Source organism: Falco naumanni, chromosome 21 (genome assembly GCF_017639655.2).
Source record: "Falco naumanni isolate bFalNau1 chromosome 21, bFalNau1.pat, whole genome shotgun sequence".
NCBI classification, from domain to species: domain Eukaryota; kingdom Metazoa; phylum Chordata; class Aves; order Falconiformes; family Falconidae; genus Falco; species Falco naumanni.
In genome coordinates this window covers 581763-599623 of record NC_054074.1, presented here as the reverse complement: position 1 = coordinate 599623, position 17861 = coordinate 581763, and the positions used below count along the sequence as shown (strand labels likewise).

Sequence of the window (17861 nt, the reverse complement as noted above, 5' to 3'; positions counted from 1 at the left end):
TTTAATTACAGAGATTCGCCGTGTTTTTACATGTGTGTGTGTATATATATATATATATATATGTGTGTGTGTGTGTGTGTGTGTATATATATATATATATGTATATATATGTATTTGTTCCTTCCAGTTGTTTTTATTCCCCTTCTTTTGGCAGGTTTGAGAAGGTGGGCACAGAATGGGAGTCTTTGTAGGGACCCAGGAAATGAAGTGTTTAACAGTAAAGCTTAAAGCGTTTGCTGTACGGAAGGTTTCTCTGTACCCACCACATCAGTTGCTTATTTAGCAGTGCCTGATGTTTATAAGAGTTCCCTGTGGAAGTCTGCATATTCATTAACGAGCTAACAGTAGCTTGGCTCTGTGTAGAAAGGAGAGGAACTATGAAGAACACACACCCATCCCTGCTTTTATTTTTTATTTTTCCTTAAACGTCCAGTGTTTCCAGGGCCTTTGCTTTCTCTTGCCACATTGGCAAAGCGTCCCAAGCTCTATTGCCCCATAGTCAAATAAAGTCTTCAGTAATTGCTGGGATGGTGAGTGAGTTTTGGGCTTCTAGCCCTCCGTTCCTTCAGTCGTGAATTCCGCTCAGTTAAAGACTCAAGAGAATTGCTTAAAACTTGCATTTGGAAGGCACGCCTCAAACAATGAATTTGTGGAGATCCATTTATTTATTTACACTAACAAAGAAAAAACTGTAATACTGCATCAAAATGAAACTTAGTGGCTGCTGAATCACTGAGTAATAGCATAGAATCACTGCTTAAGCCTTTACCACAATCATTGCAATGTTTGTTTGTAGACTGCTTGGTTTTTTGTAAAGTCGTGTGGCTGCGTGTGGTGCATTATTCCCAAGGTGCTCCTTACTGCTCTGATGCTCTGTACGTTCGCAGTACTGGGTAAAGCGGAAGGCTCTGTGGCTGGGGAAGAGTGGCACGGACATGTTACTGCTCTCTCTGTTGCACCGGAATTTCAACAGCTGGGTTTGGCTGCTAAATTGATGGAACTACTGGGAGAAATTTCAGAAGTGTGAGTACCATGCTTATCTTTAATCTTCTAAAAGTAACCTCTCAACTGACATGGCTTAGGTATTTGACTTGCATGAAAGAGACCCGGAATTTTGCTTTAAGTAGTGTTCTGATTCGCTGAGGATTCCCTGTAATTAGAGAACAAGACTAAAACTGTCATGTGGCGGTGTAAGATCTCAGGGTTTCTATGAAAGCTAACTTGCCAGAATGAGTAGGGTGTAGCCTGAATTCTAATAGAGATACTGTATAGAAAAAGGTCCTTGTCTTGACAGCAAGAGAGTTTCATGGAGGGTCAACACTTTCCCGTAGGGTCTCCAGCGTGCTTGTTCAGTGATCATGAGATTTTTGCAGTTCCTGCAGGCAGCCTTGGAACCAATTCTGTATGGCAGACAGTACCTTAGCTTACTTTTTGTCATGCTTGGCTGCTTGTACTTGCTGAAGATTTAATTGAGCATCAAATGAACCCACAGGGAAATGTCCTGAACTCATGGTGGTAGGGCAACCCCATTGTAATTGGTAAAATGGGAAAATTGCACATTGAGGAATCTGCCTTGTGAGGAGAAGGGCTGCCTTGTGTTAGGTGACTGAACTTTGTGACCCGTTCCGCCGCTGCCCCCTGCCACGCACATTGAAGGAGGCAGTCCCTAAGCCAATGCAATTGAAAATGTGGATTTTTAGATGATTTTTTTTTTTAATGAAAGATTTCTTATGTGTATATGAGACCTGTGCGAGTGCTTAGCTTGCCCTGTTCTTCCTGTTCATAATTTTGAACCTACAGGCTGGTATAAAAGAATGGTTATATGGCAAAAATAGAATAAAATCTGAACTTATACCGGATTTGTCCCTTGGGAAAGGAGTGCATCTGTTACTGCAGTGTGAAAGGTGTTTGATTAGCATATGACATCGTCAGACCTGCTCTTGGTCAGATTACAAGTTATGGGTTATTTAGCAATACATTCACCTGCTGTTCCTTACTGTGGTTTTTCTTTGGTTTTATGTTTCCAAAGAAAGGGTGGATTTTTCGTCGATCTCTTTGTGAGAGTATCAAATCGGGTTGCAGTAAATATGTATAAGCAGCTCGGCTGCCGTGTGTACCGGACAGTATCGGAGCACTACTCTGCTAGCAGTGGAGAGCCAGATGAAGATGCTTACGGTAAGTGGTTGTTGTGCCTTAAGTTGAATGGAAAGGTTCTTGTGTTGAGGGTTCCTGGGCCTGTACAAGTTCAGATAGTCGTTGATGAATGGGATTCTGTATTCTGCTTTAGATAGCTTTTCCTACTGAAGAGTACATCAGTTAGGAAACTTGATTGCAGGAAACGGAATGAAGCTGCGTCAGGGGAAGTTCAGGTTGGACATTAGGAAAATCTTATCCACTGAAAGGGCGTTCAGTCAGGGCACCAAACCTGTCAAGAGCTTAGGGAGCATCTGGATGATGTTTTTAGTCATATGGTTTAGTTTCAGGTAGTCCCGCAAGGAGCATGGAGTTGGACTTGATGAATCCTTATGGGTCACTTGCAACTCAAGATATTCTAGGAAATCTTCTTGAAAAATGATCTTAACGTAATAGAGAAGTCACTTAACGTGGCTTTGTGCAATGACTGTCTTTCATAATAGCATGATTTTCTTTTGCCATAGGTACGAGGAAAGCTCTTTGCAGAGTTACAGAGAAGAAATCAATTATACCTCTGCCTCATCCTGTGAGACCAGAAGACACTGAGTAACCGTAAACTGTGATTCTCAGACAACCTAGTAAGAGTGTCAGTTTCCTTCTCCCCAAAGCCCCCAAGAACTCTACAGATGAGAAATATTAGGCTCAATGTTTTTCCCTGTGAAATACCAAAAAGCAATATTGAGAAGCTTACCAACGCTGCTTCTGTCGGTATTGGCTGCATATTCGTGCTCTTACCCTATTGTTCTTCCTTTCGAACCGTGACACTTTGGAGACTATTAAAATGGAATTGCTTCCTGTATGGTGGTGTCATGGTTTTCCTTCTCGGCCACAAAACAGTCCCCTCACTTTGTCACTCCCACGGAGCCCTGCTCCGAAACTGAAAACGTCTGGCCGCTGCTCCTACACAGAAGGTGCCAGGAAGGAGTTCTGTTGCTGGCTCTCACCTTCCCTTTGCAGCCATATAACTGCTGCGACAAAAACTGGGCTCTGTTCTTTCTGAGCCACAAAACCAGAAATTGGGTACATCAAAATATACTCTCCAGAACTCGGAGGTCTCTGTTTCTCTGTGCCTTTTACTTACCTCGTTCCCTAATTTAATTCTTGGATCCATCTGTCCCTTCACAGTCTGTCTGCATGTCACAGCTGCTGTTACTTGGAGGCATTGACCAGGCACTTAGTTCCAACACAGGTTTCTGTCACTGTCTTCCCTGCAATTTCTTGGAGTGCAGAGGAGTGAAGGCAGAGGGTTGATGAGTATTGATAACATGCAGCTGTGACCTTGCCTCCAATGCAGTGGGTTGAGGGACATGGATGATGAGCAGCTGTAGCTCGTTCCTGCTAAGTAGTTAAATAGCCCTGAGGAGTGTGGGAGAGGGGATCTGATCTGATCTCTGGAGGAAGGAGAAACAGCACAGACAGTAGAATCTGACTGATGGTAAAAGCCTTATTGCAGCCTGATAGCTTGCTTGTGCTGCAGCAGCGGGTGCCCTGTGTGAGGCTGCCTGAGTTGGGCTCCAGCTACAGCAACTGGTGCCCAACGTAGCTGAGACAAGCGGGAGAACCTGTGACCCATAACAGACACAGTGAGAGGCGAGCTGTTGCAACTGATCAGTATGGGTGTATTGTGATATTTGTTGTCTGTCTTAACTCAGATCGCAACTGAAGAGGATGTGTATTACTTGTGCTCATAACAATCTCCAGGCAGGGTTTTTTCTTTTATTACAGTCCTGGGCATGCAGGCTTTTGCTACTATTCTGGTTTTGCTGTTCTCCTTAAGTGCCCAGTGAAGTTTGCTCTAGTATCAGTCATGGCAGTTAATGTTCTCTCGTTCACCTGTTGTGTTTTTAGCACCAGCTTCTGTAGGCGCAAGGGGTCTATTTTAGATCTTTGAGTCACCGTGTCATGCTGTTGTGGTTTTTCCATTGGCAAACTGCTGCTGTAATTGCCTAAGGGGCTTCCTAGGTCAGGAGGTAGCGGATGGGAGCAGGTTGCCACCCTGGGTCAGTGGTGAGTGCTGGCATGTATCATCTGACCTAGAGCTGATGTCTGTCACCGCTTTAGCTCTGGAATTACTCTGAGACCCAGGGAACTCTGGTTCCCTTAAGCTGCAACCTTGGAGCTTTTCCAAGCAGTGGATGAAATTCCTGTCACAAGCTCTAAGGCACCTTAAGGAGAAGGGGGCACAGTCTGAGTTTTCCTCCATGCAGGTGTCAGGGAGGTACAGTTCTGAGCTTAGTACTGGCCGCTACTGGGAGACGCTTTCAAGTGATCCGAGTGCAGCTCTGGCTACCCAAAGCTGGACAGGGTTGGCAAATGCTGATGTAGAGTTTTGGTGGTAAACTTGACCAGCCTGTCTTAACGAGCAGGCATGTTCTTTGTTTGCAAGCACCGTTTAGTCCTGCCTAGGCATCCCGAAAGTTTGAAGGGCCGTGGTCACATCTTCCCTTGGTCACACACAATGAACGGTTGCCTGCGCAGAGTTGCTTTTTAAGGAGCAGGCTGTGGTTCTATTTTCTCTGTTTGGCTTTGCATTTGGGAAATAATGTAACAGTTACAGCTGAACTGAAGGAGCACGATACCTGACGTGGCAGAGAAGGAGGTGCGTTTTACTAATTTTTTGGTGTGCATCAGTTTGACCCCAAAATGACATTGTGTCAAAGCTTGTGGCCAAGTTCTGCTGTAGATGTTGACTTGGGGTATGAATGGCTCCAGGTGTGCTTTAGGAGAGCTCTGTTGGTGTAGGTGTGCTGAGTAATTGCTCTGCTGTGTGTGCAGCTGTTCTGGTTTGGCTTCCAGGTGTGAGCATGCAAAAGAAAACTCGCCAGTGTGGTCAGCCTTGCTGTAAAATCAGAACGCTTTCTGCTGCTGCCTGGATATCCGAGAGCCTCCTGAACGTTTCAGGCAGGCAAGAGATGTGCTCCAGTACGTCTGAGAGTCCACAGCTCTGCAGTTCCCTAGAGGGGCACTCACTACAGGTAAGGCTGTAAGATCGCAGGGCTCTTAGCAAGTTACGCTGACGGAGTTTCTTTGGGTATATATTTGGATACATGTGCCAGCTGAAAAGGTATTGTTTGCTTTCCTGCTCAGTAAGCACAGGTCACTTGGGTGGTCATGGACACTTGTCATTTACTGAGGAAGTTTCCACTCCTTGGATGGAAAGGGAAAGAGTTCAGAGGCACTGTTTAGGGTTTGGGGCTTTTTTGTTTGTTGTAACACCTGGAGTCTTAGCATTTTGTTCTGTGTTGTCTGTTAGAGAAAAAGTATTTTGAATTAGGAAATGTAAAGTGCTGAAGCAGCTAAGTGGCAGAACCACGCCTTGTCCCTAGTGTAGCCCTAATCCAAGGCTGGTTTAAAGCCCAGTCCAGTTAATCAGTGGGAGAGCAGAGAAACAACAGATGATCAAGTTGTGTACACAGGTGTTCTCAAATTCAGGTGTTTTTGGAAAAATTTGTCTACTGGAATAGTAATTGCTTGTTCAAAGACTTAAGTGTACTCGAAGGAGTGTGTGAGTTAAAGCAGGCAGAAAGAAGATCAAGATCTGAGGAGCAGCCTGGAACTGAGGAGATGAATCACCTGGGACAGTCAGGTGATGGATTTGCAGAACTGACAGGACCAAAGGAAACTCCTAAAAACTTCAGACGTTGACTAATGGTTTGAGAAGCAGATCTAAGCCGTGCTGTATCCCAACGGTTTGAGAAGCAGATCTAAGCCGTGCTGTATCCCAACGGTTTGAGAAGCAGATCTAAGCCGTGCTGTATCCCAACGGTTTGAGAAGCAGATCTAAGCCGTGCTGTATCCCAACGGTTTGAGAAGCAGATCTAAGCCGTGCTGTATCCCTTTGCTCCTGCCACTCGCTGGGGTGGCAGCCCGGCTCTGAGTTGTGACTAAAGCAAGCCCAGTGGTACCCGCATCTGTTTAAATTTCTCCTGGAACAACAGCAATCGCTGGGGCTTATCCGTAGGACCCCACCATGCACCGCCCCCCCTGCACCTTGTGCCAGGGGTTCCCCATGCTGCTGCTGCTCCCTCCTGGTGGGCCGGGGGCACGGGCACAAAGAGCCACCCAACTGTAAAGCTGTCAGATGCAAAGGGTTTAGCCGCTCGAACCACGCGGGTGCTTTTTAGTACGGAGGCAAGGGGTAACAGCGGCTGGGCTGCGAGTGGGCGAAGGGCAGAGCGCAGGGCACCCCGCAGCCGCAGCGGGCACTCCCGGGCTCCGGTGGCGTAAACTGGGCCGAGACCCCGCCCAGTGCTCGCGCGGCCCGTGCTCAGCACGGGGCTGGTGGGGCGCTGCTGCCACCTGGCGGCCAGAAACTGGGTACTGCAGCCGCGCGCTTGGAGCGCTTGGTTAGGGTTAGGCGCCGGTTAGGGTTAGACGTCGGGGTCGGGTTTAGGGTCAGACGCTGGGCGTGGTCAGGGTTGGGGGTGGTCAATGGTGCTTTAAGGAACTCTCTCCTCATCAAACTATTTTCACAAAATGTCTTCTCCAAACCACCTTCCCTACAAGTGCCCTGTATAGCTCTGTGACCAGTCTCAGCAGATCAGTACTCTAACCCTAGAGGAATTAAATGTCGGGGAGAAGTGAAGGAAGTTTTATCTGGGAGACAAGGACTAACTCTAAACTAGCTGCTCCATTCTTCTAAATCATGAATAACTTCACATGCAGGGAACGCGTTTTCTGTTCTCTCTCTGACTTGGTATACTGGTTACACTGTAAACAGTCACCTGGCCCACAGCTCGGAGACCTTTGTACGCTGCTGCACATACTGCACAGCAAGAATCACCCTGCAACTGCCCTGGGAGGCTGGCTGTGCACCAAGTGACCATTTTGCTTTGTGATGTGCTGTCAAAGGACATGGCACTGGAACACCTATGAGATGGTAGGAGGACTGATGCGCCGCTCTTCCTTACTGGTTGAAGTTCAGCTGTCTTGGGGTTATGTAGATCAGAATCAACCTTGAGATCTGTACAAGAAGTTTAAAGGGCACAATCCGATTTCCCTTAAAACCAACAGCAAATTTTTACTGACTTGACACTTCAGTGTTCTAGTCCTCCACAATAGAGCAAGAGATTGCCCTTCTCTGCAAAGGTTTTGGGAAACAACAAGTTTAGCTACACTCAAGTGATGTCTCTATGATGTAAAAAACACATTTACAGAAATCACTAATGGAATAAGGCTTTAAGTATCAAAGCTGCTGTTATAGTAACTGTTCTCTCTGACCATTGTAAGGCAAGAGCTGCCACCTTTGGAGTCCCAGTTGCTGGACAGCTTCCCTGTACTTCTCTCTGCATTTAGTATACTTCTTTGTGCATCCTGCAATTAAAAATGCATCCTTCTCTATTCCTCTGTCCTCAGAGGTTATTTATTGCTAATTCCTAACTGTTGTGAAAGACTTGAGATACCAGAGATGTAATGCAGAAGAAAGCCTCCACCAGATTCTCTCTTTCCCTTAAAGCCTTTGTTTGTGCTACTCCACTCTGCACCACTGCTCAGAAAAACTCAGTGTATCAAAAGATGGTGAAACGACAGTCACGTACTAATCTAAAGCTTGGCTGTGTCCCAACACTTGTGTATATACTCTGTGCTACTCCACTTCCCTAACTTCCCGCCTGCCTTCCCTCCTACAATCACAGTAACAAAAAGGTACACTGAAAAACTGGTTATCCAAGAATCTGGGTATGGTTGGAATCTATTGCTGGGTTAAAACAATTAAAAAATTGTGACCGTTGGAAAGATGATAACATTAGGCATGCCATCCCAACATCAAACAGTGCCACAGACAAATAAGCCATGGGTCTCTCCCTTAATTCACATGCATATACAAATGTGGACAAACAGCACTTTTTTTTAGGATAGGCAGGTGAACCTTGTTAGCTACTCCTTTGGAAGTAGTGTTTCAGAAGAGTCTAGTGCAATCAAGGTGTGACTGCTTTTAATACATGCTAGAAAGATCAAATTAAACACTAGGTAGAACCTGCCTTGACCAATTTAGGGGGTGCTAAAGTACACACCACCTGAGCTGGCTTACAGCTGTCAAACACATTAATTAGAGCTGACATGTTCAAAAGTCTTTAAATCGTTCACTGGGCATCTCTGCAGACAGGTTTTGTATTGTTCTTATTCTCCTCTTCTAGAAACTGATGTAGTGTAGTCACTGCCCTACTAATGGTGGGATGAGCATGCATCACCTCTTCACTAGTAAAACTGCACCCCAGGAGAGAGCTGTGCAAATGCTGCTAGGAATGTTTCTGAACAATTACTGTTACAGCAATGTGAAACTGTGTACAGATAGGCCCTAGTCAGAGCTGTGTCTATACTGCAGTTTCAGATATGACTGCAAGTGCCCGTCTGCCATAGTTCAATGTTCCTAAATTAACACTGGTACTCTGAGAAGACGTCACATAGGAGCTCCATCAACGCGGACCTACGTTTGTGTAGGGAATTCTCACTGAAGTTTGTGCTGCTGTGCTTTCTCTGTGATTGTTTCATGGACTACCTAGATCAACGCCGGTACAGGCAGGCAACTGTAACTTCAGCGTCACTGTGACCAGAACTCTTACATGGTCTCTTCTACCATGTACATCGTATTTGGACACAACATACTCCAAGGCATACCTACAAACAGTCACAGGCACAAGCAGAGCCTCCAGTGAACTCAAGGAGACAAATGCACATGAACAACTTTGCGCTCACTCCTCACTCACACCTCCTCCATGACTATGAATAAATGCTGGGTCAGGACCACATGAAGGCTTATCTTGTCTGAATTTGTTTTTCTTTTCTTTTAAATCTTACATTCCTAAAAAAGAGAGTCAATGAAGTAAACTTGTTGCTGTGACTACACTGCAACAGAGTGCTTAAATCAAACAAAAACTTAGATGAGATTAAGAAAAGAATAACAAAAACTAAATAAAGGGAATTTCAAAAAAAATATGTAAGCAGGCATTTACACGTTTGAATCTTCTCATGGGGATTTGAGTTCCTTGGAAGATGAGCAACTTTCCTGCTCCTTCCTTTGCATTGCTTCATAGCAAATGCAGCATGCTTGTGGACAAGAGAAGCTGCCTGCTGCAACTAGTTAGCACCAACTTTTATTTGTTTGTCAGACTTCCAAACCTGAACTTTTCTACATGTGGAGTCAGGCATTCCCATTTCTATTTCTGCCTATTTTGCATCACTGTGTGACGGCAGCAATTCACCTAGTGACTCCAAACTCAGGTTCTTCACTCATGAAACAGAGAGAAAACATCTCTGTAAAGCAGAGCGGGGAAGTACTGCTCTTCAGGTGCTCACACTCTTCATTCATTTCCATCTCATACTATAGATTTCTATAGCTCTGTTTCTCTCAAGTTCAATAGCTCAGTCACTGAGCAAAACCAAGTAATTATGAGCCACAATGCACCACAAGCAGCAAATGCAGAAATGTCAGAGCATGCAGTTTGCGCATAATTTTCATGCCTGATGCCTAAAATTGTTCATCTAAACTCTTTGGAAAATACTTAGAAATAACTATTTTGTTCACAGCAGGAGAAAAAGATTTTGTTTGTCATACATCATCCTTTTCTTAGCCAAAACTAATCTGCATCCAGACACGGCACAAAGCATTTTCACTCACTCTTCGCACTCAACAGGCACACATGCAAATAAATACGTTGTCAGCACACACTTAGAAAACTACTCTGTACATAGTCAAAAACTTTAAAGTTTTGCACCAAAAGAAAAGGATAAAAAGGCATTTTGAACATTGTGCTGTTTGCAAAACTATTCCTTTCGTCTGTTGTCTGTAGCACAGAGTTAGCCATAGCTGCGGATAAAATGAGGGGAACAGCTACAGTCCTGTAGCACTTGACACACGCAGTAGTAGTGACAGCCTGGCACCAAGGGCCGTCCCGTGTTAGACACAGACACACAGAGATGCACGGGCATGTGCACTCAGAGAATAGATTCTGGGTAAACAAGAAGGCTAATTTTTCTTTTTTTGTGTGCCCTGAAAAAGAGAGGAAGAGCTAAAATATCAAACCTGAGGTTCTGTGCATATCAATTGGTAAGAGACATGCTGCTGAAACATTAGTTTGGCTTTATGGAAGCAGTCATCAGAAATTCAGTCGCTAACATTTCAGCCGTATGGTAACGTGCATCTCATCCTCAGCAGATGAACAGATGTGCCAACAGCTGAAGGGGCAAAAAGCTGGGTTCCAACACACATTTCATTTTTCACTACCTGGAAAAGACTTAGGAGGAAGTTGGGGCCAATTATGGAAAATGAGTAGGGCAGGAAAGAGATCTTCTTAAGTTCCTGTCTTCCCTTTTAAGTACATCAAGCATGCAGAAATTTCTCACACGTGCTTTGCACCCAGAAGCAATGCTGGCATTAGCCATAAACCACTGCATATAGGTTAAGGCTGCACTGACCCTCAAATAAAAAAGCCTAATCCATTGTAAATATGCAGAAGACACTCAGTTCTGTTACCACCCACTGCTTGCTACTTTCATTCAGTTTTTAAGGAGTCTGCCTCTGAGGTATGGTCTCTAATTACAATTACAGCAAAACACTGATTAGGATGCACATGGCAACATCATAGGAAACAAATATAAAATTGTCTTGACAAAGTAACTGAATGCATTTATTGGGATGGTATTGCTTTTAAATAGCCTTAATTTCCAAAGAATTATTACTTGCTAAAAAAAAGAAAATCTTTATGGATCTTTAAGTTTTTGAGTGCAAGATTCTCCCTCTCTCTCCTGCTAATACCTGAGAGAGTAGACCTAGCATAACTCATCAGGGAATTTGCTGTATTTGACTGCAGGAATGCTCATTGTTCCAATATATTTGGGGGTTTTGTTGTTTACTACAAAGATTGTATGGGTTCTCAGTGAATGAATATGGAAATCAAGTCCCAGTCTGGATTAACCTTCAGACTACCACAAATACGTTGTGCTTCTTGGAAGTAATCTGTGTGTTTGTACACACGTGCACATAAACACACACACACACAGAGGCTATATACATCTGCAATTTTATACCTCATTCTGATCAGATTTGTAGTTTGCTTCATGAAATACAGTAATGCAAACCAGGCCACTCATTTCTCTCTGTAACATGAATGTGACCCTATTAGCGTCAACCTTGAGAAGTCCAGGACACAGTGCAAATCCAGGCAAATGGGCTTGGTTAGGGATGTTATATCCACTTTATTCTGGGCTGAGCCTCCATTCTTTCTCCTCCCTTCACTCCCTTAGTTTCCTGGTCCCCATGGCTAATGCTCATAGTCTGCATATGCCCCTACCGTTTGCTTCCATCCTCACAGAAGAAACACCCTATGCTGTTGCTGTCAGGACGTCTGGTGTGGTACAGTCGGAGGAGGTTCTAGATACTAGAAGTCGTAAGGCCAACTCTGGGACAGCAACTCAGGAGTCCTTTCCAAAACGGCTGACATCTGCCCAGATCCTTAATTCTACTGAGAGAAAAAGGGGTTTAAACTAAATGAATCACCAAGGAGGTTTCTTTGGAGGAGTCTCATCAAGCACAGGCATAGGCCCCATCCTGCTTATTGTGGTGGCAGGAAAATAAGCAAGCAAGCACATCGTTCAAACTAAGATACAGTTTTGTGCATGCCCCACACCTTTTTGCACATTTTAGACCCGTTCAGCAGTGCAGTTTTATCTTCACTTTGAGCTGATGGCAGCCACTGCTGCATGAAAGCCCCAAAATGGCTTCAGCAGCTGGAACACCTGTATCAAGACAAAGCAGGGAAAGAGATCTGCATGACCTACTAGAAACAGCTTGTGCTCCAGTGCCCAGACATGAAGATTCACATCATCTAAGAAAAAAAGATTCCCAAAAAAATGCATAAAACCAGCCCCAAACCTCAGCTGCAGGAGCAAGACAGCCTGCCCTTGATTATGGAGATCAGCACAGAAGTCTGTTTAACTTCCAGCCATCCATACTGAAAATTCCTCAGTATTTGCTTCCTGTCATATTCTTTGCAGAGCAGAGCTCGTATTCAAGAAGTCAAGGACTGTGGTACCCATAGTGCGTTCACAGACTCTGCAGTGCGAACCAGTTTTAGATTCCACCACTTGCCTCCTCAACTGTAACTCCAGAGTGGCTCAGGGCCGAGAGGTTCCCATCCCTGTTCCCTGGGTGTCTCAGCACCACCAGAGATGTTACCTTTGGTACCCCTTGCTGAGGATTCTTCTGTGCATTTTAACCTTTATCTCAGGAGGCAAACTCAACATTTTACAGAGGACAGAGACACTCTCTCCCCTCTGTGCTCTTGTTCTGCCTCATGAGAACACAGGGATGATGGGTCCCAGTCTCCTGCTTATCAGCAGTCCTGGAAGTGGACACAGCTCCATGCAGTGCCCGTGGTCAACCGCCAAGTAAAACAGACAAGAATGGGCATGCCTGGGTGAATGCAGCTTTTTCTTCCATCTGGAGCTACAAGCCTTGACGATAAGTGTGTGACTGGGTGTTTTCATCCATAAAGAGATCTTCAAGACGTTGTTACAGGGAGTAGCTGACACATCCCATCTATCTATCTATGTCACTATGGTATCTAGGCACTGTATAATTTCACATTATAGCTGATTATGGAAAACATTTCCCTAGAAGACTGTTGGCCCTTTAGTAACACTAATGCCCTCTTTTGTGGCATTCCCCGGGACTGTTACAAGAGCGGGGCTTGTCTGCACTAAGAAATTTACCATTAAAATTATACAGCCATTTCATACTGCGTAACTCCCACTCGGGATGCTTTTCCAAAAGAGGCACTTTTCTGATCTTATTTGTGTTACTCAACTGGGGAAAGGCATTATTCTTTGGAATAATAATAGAGATCATGCTGTTACACCTACAGTACTTTAACTACGCTGATAACTGTTGTAACTTTTTTTCAAGCCAACAGACCTTTCTCAGTCTCTGTCATTCTCCATTCATCCAGTACTGTGCCACAGGAGAAATTCTGGAAATCCAAAGAAACCTGCAATGACAGTCTGTAATCTGAGCTTCTGTGAGACCAGGCGTTTTGGGATTGGATTTGTCTCCTCCTGGACTAGACAGGAAAAATCTTCCCCAGCTGATTTCTGCTAATACCTTGATCTGTGGCCCATCAATGAGCAACTTATTACAAAACCTACATCTTTGTATTTCAAGGTGTTTTGCTTTGGTTGGATGTACTGTTCATGAAAAGATCTAGGTGCCAGAATCAGGCTTTTAACATGCATATTTGCAATGACAAATTCAAAATTCCCTTTCCATTAATGTTCTTGGAGGCATCTTCAGACTTGCTGCTGCAGTCGCTACCACTAAATGCCACTAAATCAGTAAATCCATTTATTGAAATAGTCATACAGAGCTGCAGCAATGACACACAAACTCAATCCAATTCAAAGCTCTTCTAAGCAGAAGGAAATAAAGATTCAGCGCTGTTCTCTGTGAAACTTGAGTAAAAAAGGGTGGAAGCTTATGGATGTATATGGTAAAGAAAAGGCCATCCAGGGGACAATACAAATGAACCCTAGCAATAGCTCAACAGGGACAAGAAGGTGAATGGTGTCCCACTCCTTTAGCAAAGCACTGAAAATACCTCTGGGATTGTCCAAGGCCCCTTGATTCAAGATATGTCTTTCCATCAGCTCTCTGAAATGCTCAGTAGTAACATCTGGAACCCCCATCCAATTATCAGATGAAATGCAGGAGGATCAAAGAGAGAGTTTCCCAGCTCTCCTGAGAACAAGCTGGAGCGTGGGATAATCAGCAGCTTCTGACTGCTGCTAACCACCTCTCACTCATTAGCATTTTCCCCCGGCCTCCCCACCTGCATGTGCAGTCCCCTCTGCCTCCAGAGTGCCAAGGGCCCCTCCATGCGTGTTTCTTTAAACCTGCCTGTAACAGTCGCTGCCCTGACACGTCCTACAAGTTTATAGCGGTCTCTTTTCTCCTCTCGCCATTACCTGGAGGCAACGCCTTTTGGGACATACTTGCACTGCTTGGGAGTGGGGATGAGGGCAACAGATGGGAGGGTTGGGGGGGGGTCAGGAGCTCCAGGGATCCTGGTGCATCTCCAGACGGGTGACACCAGGCGAAGAAGGTCCCCCGTGGAGAGTCAGCCAATTCACGACAATCACACCAATATGGCTACGTGCCGTGCTCACTTTATTAAACAAACAGGTCGTATTTATAACTTAAACCGGCCGCCCACCCGACTTTACACACAGGTGATTGGATAAAAGACTCTGGCCATGCGGGCACCCGTGTCACATGCTGCAGGCACCTGATCAGAGTGTGCCAATGACTGTGTCGATTCTGCGGTTCCCAGGACTTGCTCTGCACCTGGCTTCTTGTTCACGCATAGCTTGTTTTATTTCTCACACTGCTTGTTCCAAGGACAATTTAAAGTTGCTCTGCAGCTTCAACTAACAGGCCTTGGTTGTCCAACCTGGACAACGGTAACATATGTCCTCGGTCCTTTAAAAATCCCTCTACACCCCTCCAGCTTTCCTGTCAGTCCCTTCAGGTACTGGGAGCTGCTCTAAGGTCTCCCTGGAGCCATTTCTTCTCCAGGCTGAACAACCCCAACTCCCTCAGCCTGTCTGCACAGCAGAGGGGCTCCAGCCCTCTGAGCATCTCCACGGTCTCCTCTGGACTTGCTCCAACAGCTTCATGTCTTTCTTATGTTGAGGGCCTCAGAGAAGACACAGCACTGCACAGGGAGGGTCTCACGAGAGCAGAGCAGAGCAGAGCAGAGGGGGAGAATCCCCTCCCTCGCCCTGCTGGGGATGTAGCCCACGGCATGGTTGGCTTTCTGTGCTGCAAGCACACGTTGCTGGGCCAAGTTGAGCTTCTCATCCACCAACACCCCACAGTCCTTCTCCTCAGGGCTGCTCTCCATCCATTCTCTGCCCAGCCTGTGCTTGTGCTTGGTATTGCCCCAGCCCACGTGCAGAACCTGGCACTTGGTGCTTCTTTCCTACTTTCCATTAGATCTAGAGATGTGGGTGACTTCCCTTCTACGGAACGTGCAGCAAGAGCACTATGTCAAATCAAGGTTCTCTCTCTTTGAGTTTCAAAATTTTTTCACAGATTGGTACTTGCATAACGGCTGCTTAGAAAAGAAATCTTTGCCCAGAGGAGCCTGCTGTGTGGCCCAGCTCCCAACGAGGTGTTCAGGCCTGCACATAACTTTTAATACCAAAGTGCAAACCAGTTCTGTTTTGATGGAGTTCTGAGTTCCGACACCGTTCAGGTAACAGCATGAAATGTTGGCGTGTGGCTGAACTCTGTTGATTCAATAGCTGGTAAACATTCCCTGGCCGGCCTTCCAAAAGTAATCTGTCCCGGGGGATGCAGGAGGCTTGGCAGCAAGTAAAGCAGGGCTCTGCAGGGTAGGGGGGTGGTTTCTCATTGAACGTGTCCTCAGGGAGACTGACATGTTTCAAGCAAATGGGAGGCTGGTGGAACAGGTGCACACAGCCAGTGTGCATGTTGTAAATAGATGTTGTAATTGCTAGCCTTAGGCTCTGTGTTAGCAATTACTATATCCAAATATAAAAAAAATTGGAAAATATCAGAGCTGCACAACACAGGACAGCCCTGGGAAGCACAAAAGCCAGGAAACAAAACCAGTGCATTTACAGGTACCTTAACTCCGCATCTTCGTGTTACATGGTTTGCTGTTAGGTGCTGGCAAAACAGAGTGTATTACCTCTGGAAGAACTAAATTCTGCAGCAGAGTAATAGTGAGTGCTGCTTATCGTATGGAGCCTTTCCCTCTTTGTAGACAAGTCAGCTAAGAAGTTAATTGTATTTGTGATTGTTTTGCTAAAAATGGTCTGGCGCTGGAGGCTGTCCCAGTGTGCCTCCCCAGCCGAGGGCAAAGCCGTGTCTTTTTGCTACTCTAACGTTGTTCCTTGCTTGATAATACCGCTGTAAGGGTACCCAGTCATTTACAAGCGGAGCTGCAACCCTTTGCAGCCTGGGGTCAGATGGGAAGATGCCGACAAGTGATGTCACAAGGTGGGACAAGTGCTTGCCCCTGTGTCTCTCTCACTTTCATGCACTCTTCAGCCTTTGCCCTCAAGACTGAAGTCTTTTGGCCAGGAGGCTCCGTGAGGGCCATGGCTGCTTCTGGAGTGCCTTGTGCAGAATATGTAACAGATAATAAAAACGATTATTGGTAATGAATTATTTAAGATTTTGTTACTCCCCTGTTTTCTTTTTTCCCGACGCAAAGTTTCCCTTACTTTCTGCTATGAGGTCCCTCTTTTTTTAACTTATTACTGTGAGATTCTGCCTTATTCCGTCCCGCCCCCCGCTTTCCATCGCGAGGCCTCTGGGCTTTTCATAGGATTTGGCAGTAACCTTGGTTTGCTCGATCTGCCTTCAAGATCGCTAGCGACCACCCTTTGGTCAGCAAACCCCCTTCCCAAGGTACCTTTTCCTCCTGGGGACTACGCTGCATGCCGGACGTCTCCGTGCATCTTACCAGCCTCGGTGGCCACAAGCCAGCGATGCGCCACTGCTCCAGCGGCGTGCTCAGAGGCTCTACCTGGGAGGTGTCCTTTAAACACCCCTAAAAACCCCAAATCCAGCCACACCCCGGTGACAACAATGAAGCCACAAGCTCTACCTCCTGCACCAAGGGCTTCAGAGTCGAGAGGGAGCACCCACGTCCTCGTGAGCACCTGCTGGCAGGGGCCACTGGGTTTCCTCTCTCACCTGAGGCTACCACCCAGCACGGTGCACCACCTAGGCTTCCCCCCCCACCCTCACAGCCAGCTGGGGAGCTTCACAGGTGAGCGAGAACGGCTCCCACCAGGGCAGCGTGCCCCCTGGGCTTTGCCGGGGATGTGCAATAGAGCTCGTTGCATGTGACAAACTGACAGGGGGCAGGAGGCAATGAAGAGGTCCGCCAGGCAGCTCGCTTTCCAAATGCGGACGCTCATCTCCCCCCGAGCTCTCCCCATGGCCAGCCCCACGGATCCCACACAATTCAGCCACCTGCCCCATGTCCCATGACCCCTTTTTCTTGCCTGATCAGAGACAGGTCATGCACATACCCCACAGCCCAAGTGTGATTTGCACATCCCTTCTCCATCATGACCCCCAAAGCTGCAGTGCTGGGGGGACAGGACACGTGTCTACCCAGTCCTGCCTGCGTGGAATCTCTGGTGTGTCTAATATAGAGGCTGAGCACACGCAGACTTCTCTGGGAACAAAATGGAGGCGGGTCTGGCCTTCATCCCCCTTCCTGGCCTTGGTTCTTCACACACCCCAGAGGTACCAAGTACTCTGGGGGCCTTTTCCCCCCACCAGCTCCTCAAATGCCACTGATGTCAGCACCGGGCTCAGCAGCTTTATTGTGAGGAGGCAGGCACCAAGCTGTGACGTGGTCTCTGCCATTTCCCAATAAACCAACTTGAAATAAAAAAAAAAAAAAAATTATTTTAAAAGAGGAAAACCTGGGGAAAAAAGGGTGGGTTTGTGTGGAGTTTCAAAAGGAAAGCCACAAGAAGGGGAGAGAGAAGGCTGAAGAGCCTGGCAGTGCCCAAGGACCACCACCACACAGCACCTGCAGGGACAGAATTTCAGGGGTGTGCTGAGGCTTAAGAGAGCAGGAGCAGCCTGCGCTGGGCTGGCGAGGCTGTGCTGCTGTGCCCTGTCCCCA

General features: G+C 46.3%; 1 protein-coding gene and 1 non-coding gene across 2 annotated transcripts; both read left to right on the top strand.

Moving 5' to 3' along the window:
* Positions 1-582: 582 nt before the first annotated feature.
* LOC121080175 (N-alpha-acetyltransferase 20-like) lies at positions 583-2990 on the top strand. The gene is made up of 3 exons (XM_040578047.1): positions 583-1023; positions 2030-2175; positions 2658-2990. The coding sequence occupies exons 1-3, from the start codon at positions 869-871 to the stop codon at positions 2741-2743; spliced, it is 387 nt and encodes a 128-aa protein (XP_040433981.1). The 5' UTR covers positions 583-868; the 3' UTR covers positions 2744-2990.
* Positions 2991-4192: 1202 nt separating this feature from the next.
* Positions 4193-4277, top strand: LOC121080190. The gene has a single exon (XR_005825285.1). It is a non-coding gene; the product is annotated as a small nucleolar RNA SNORD45 (small nucleolar RNA).
* Positions 4278-17861: the final 13584 nt, after the last annotated feature.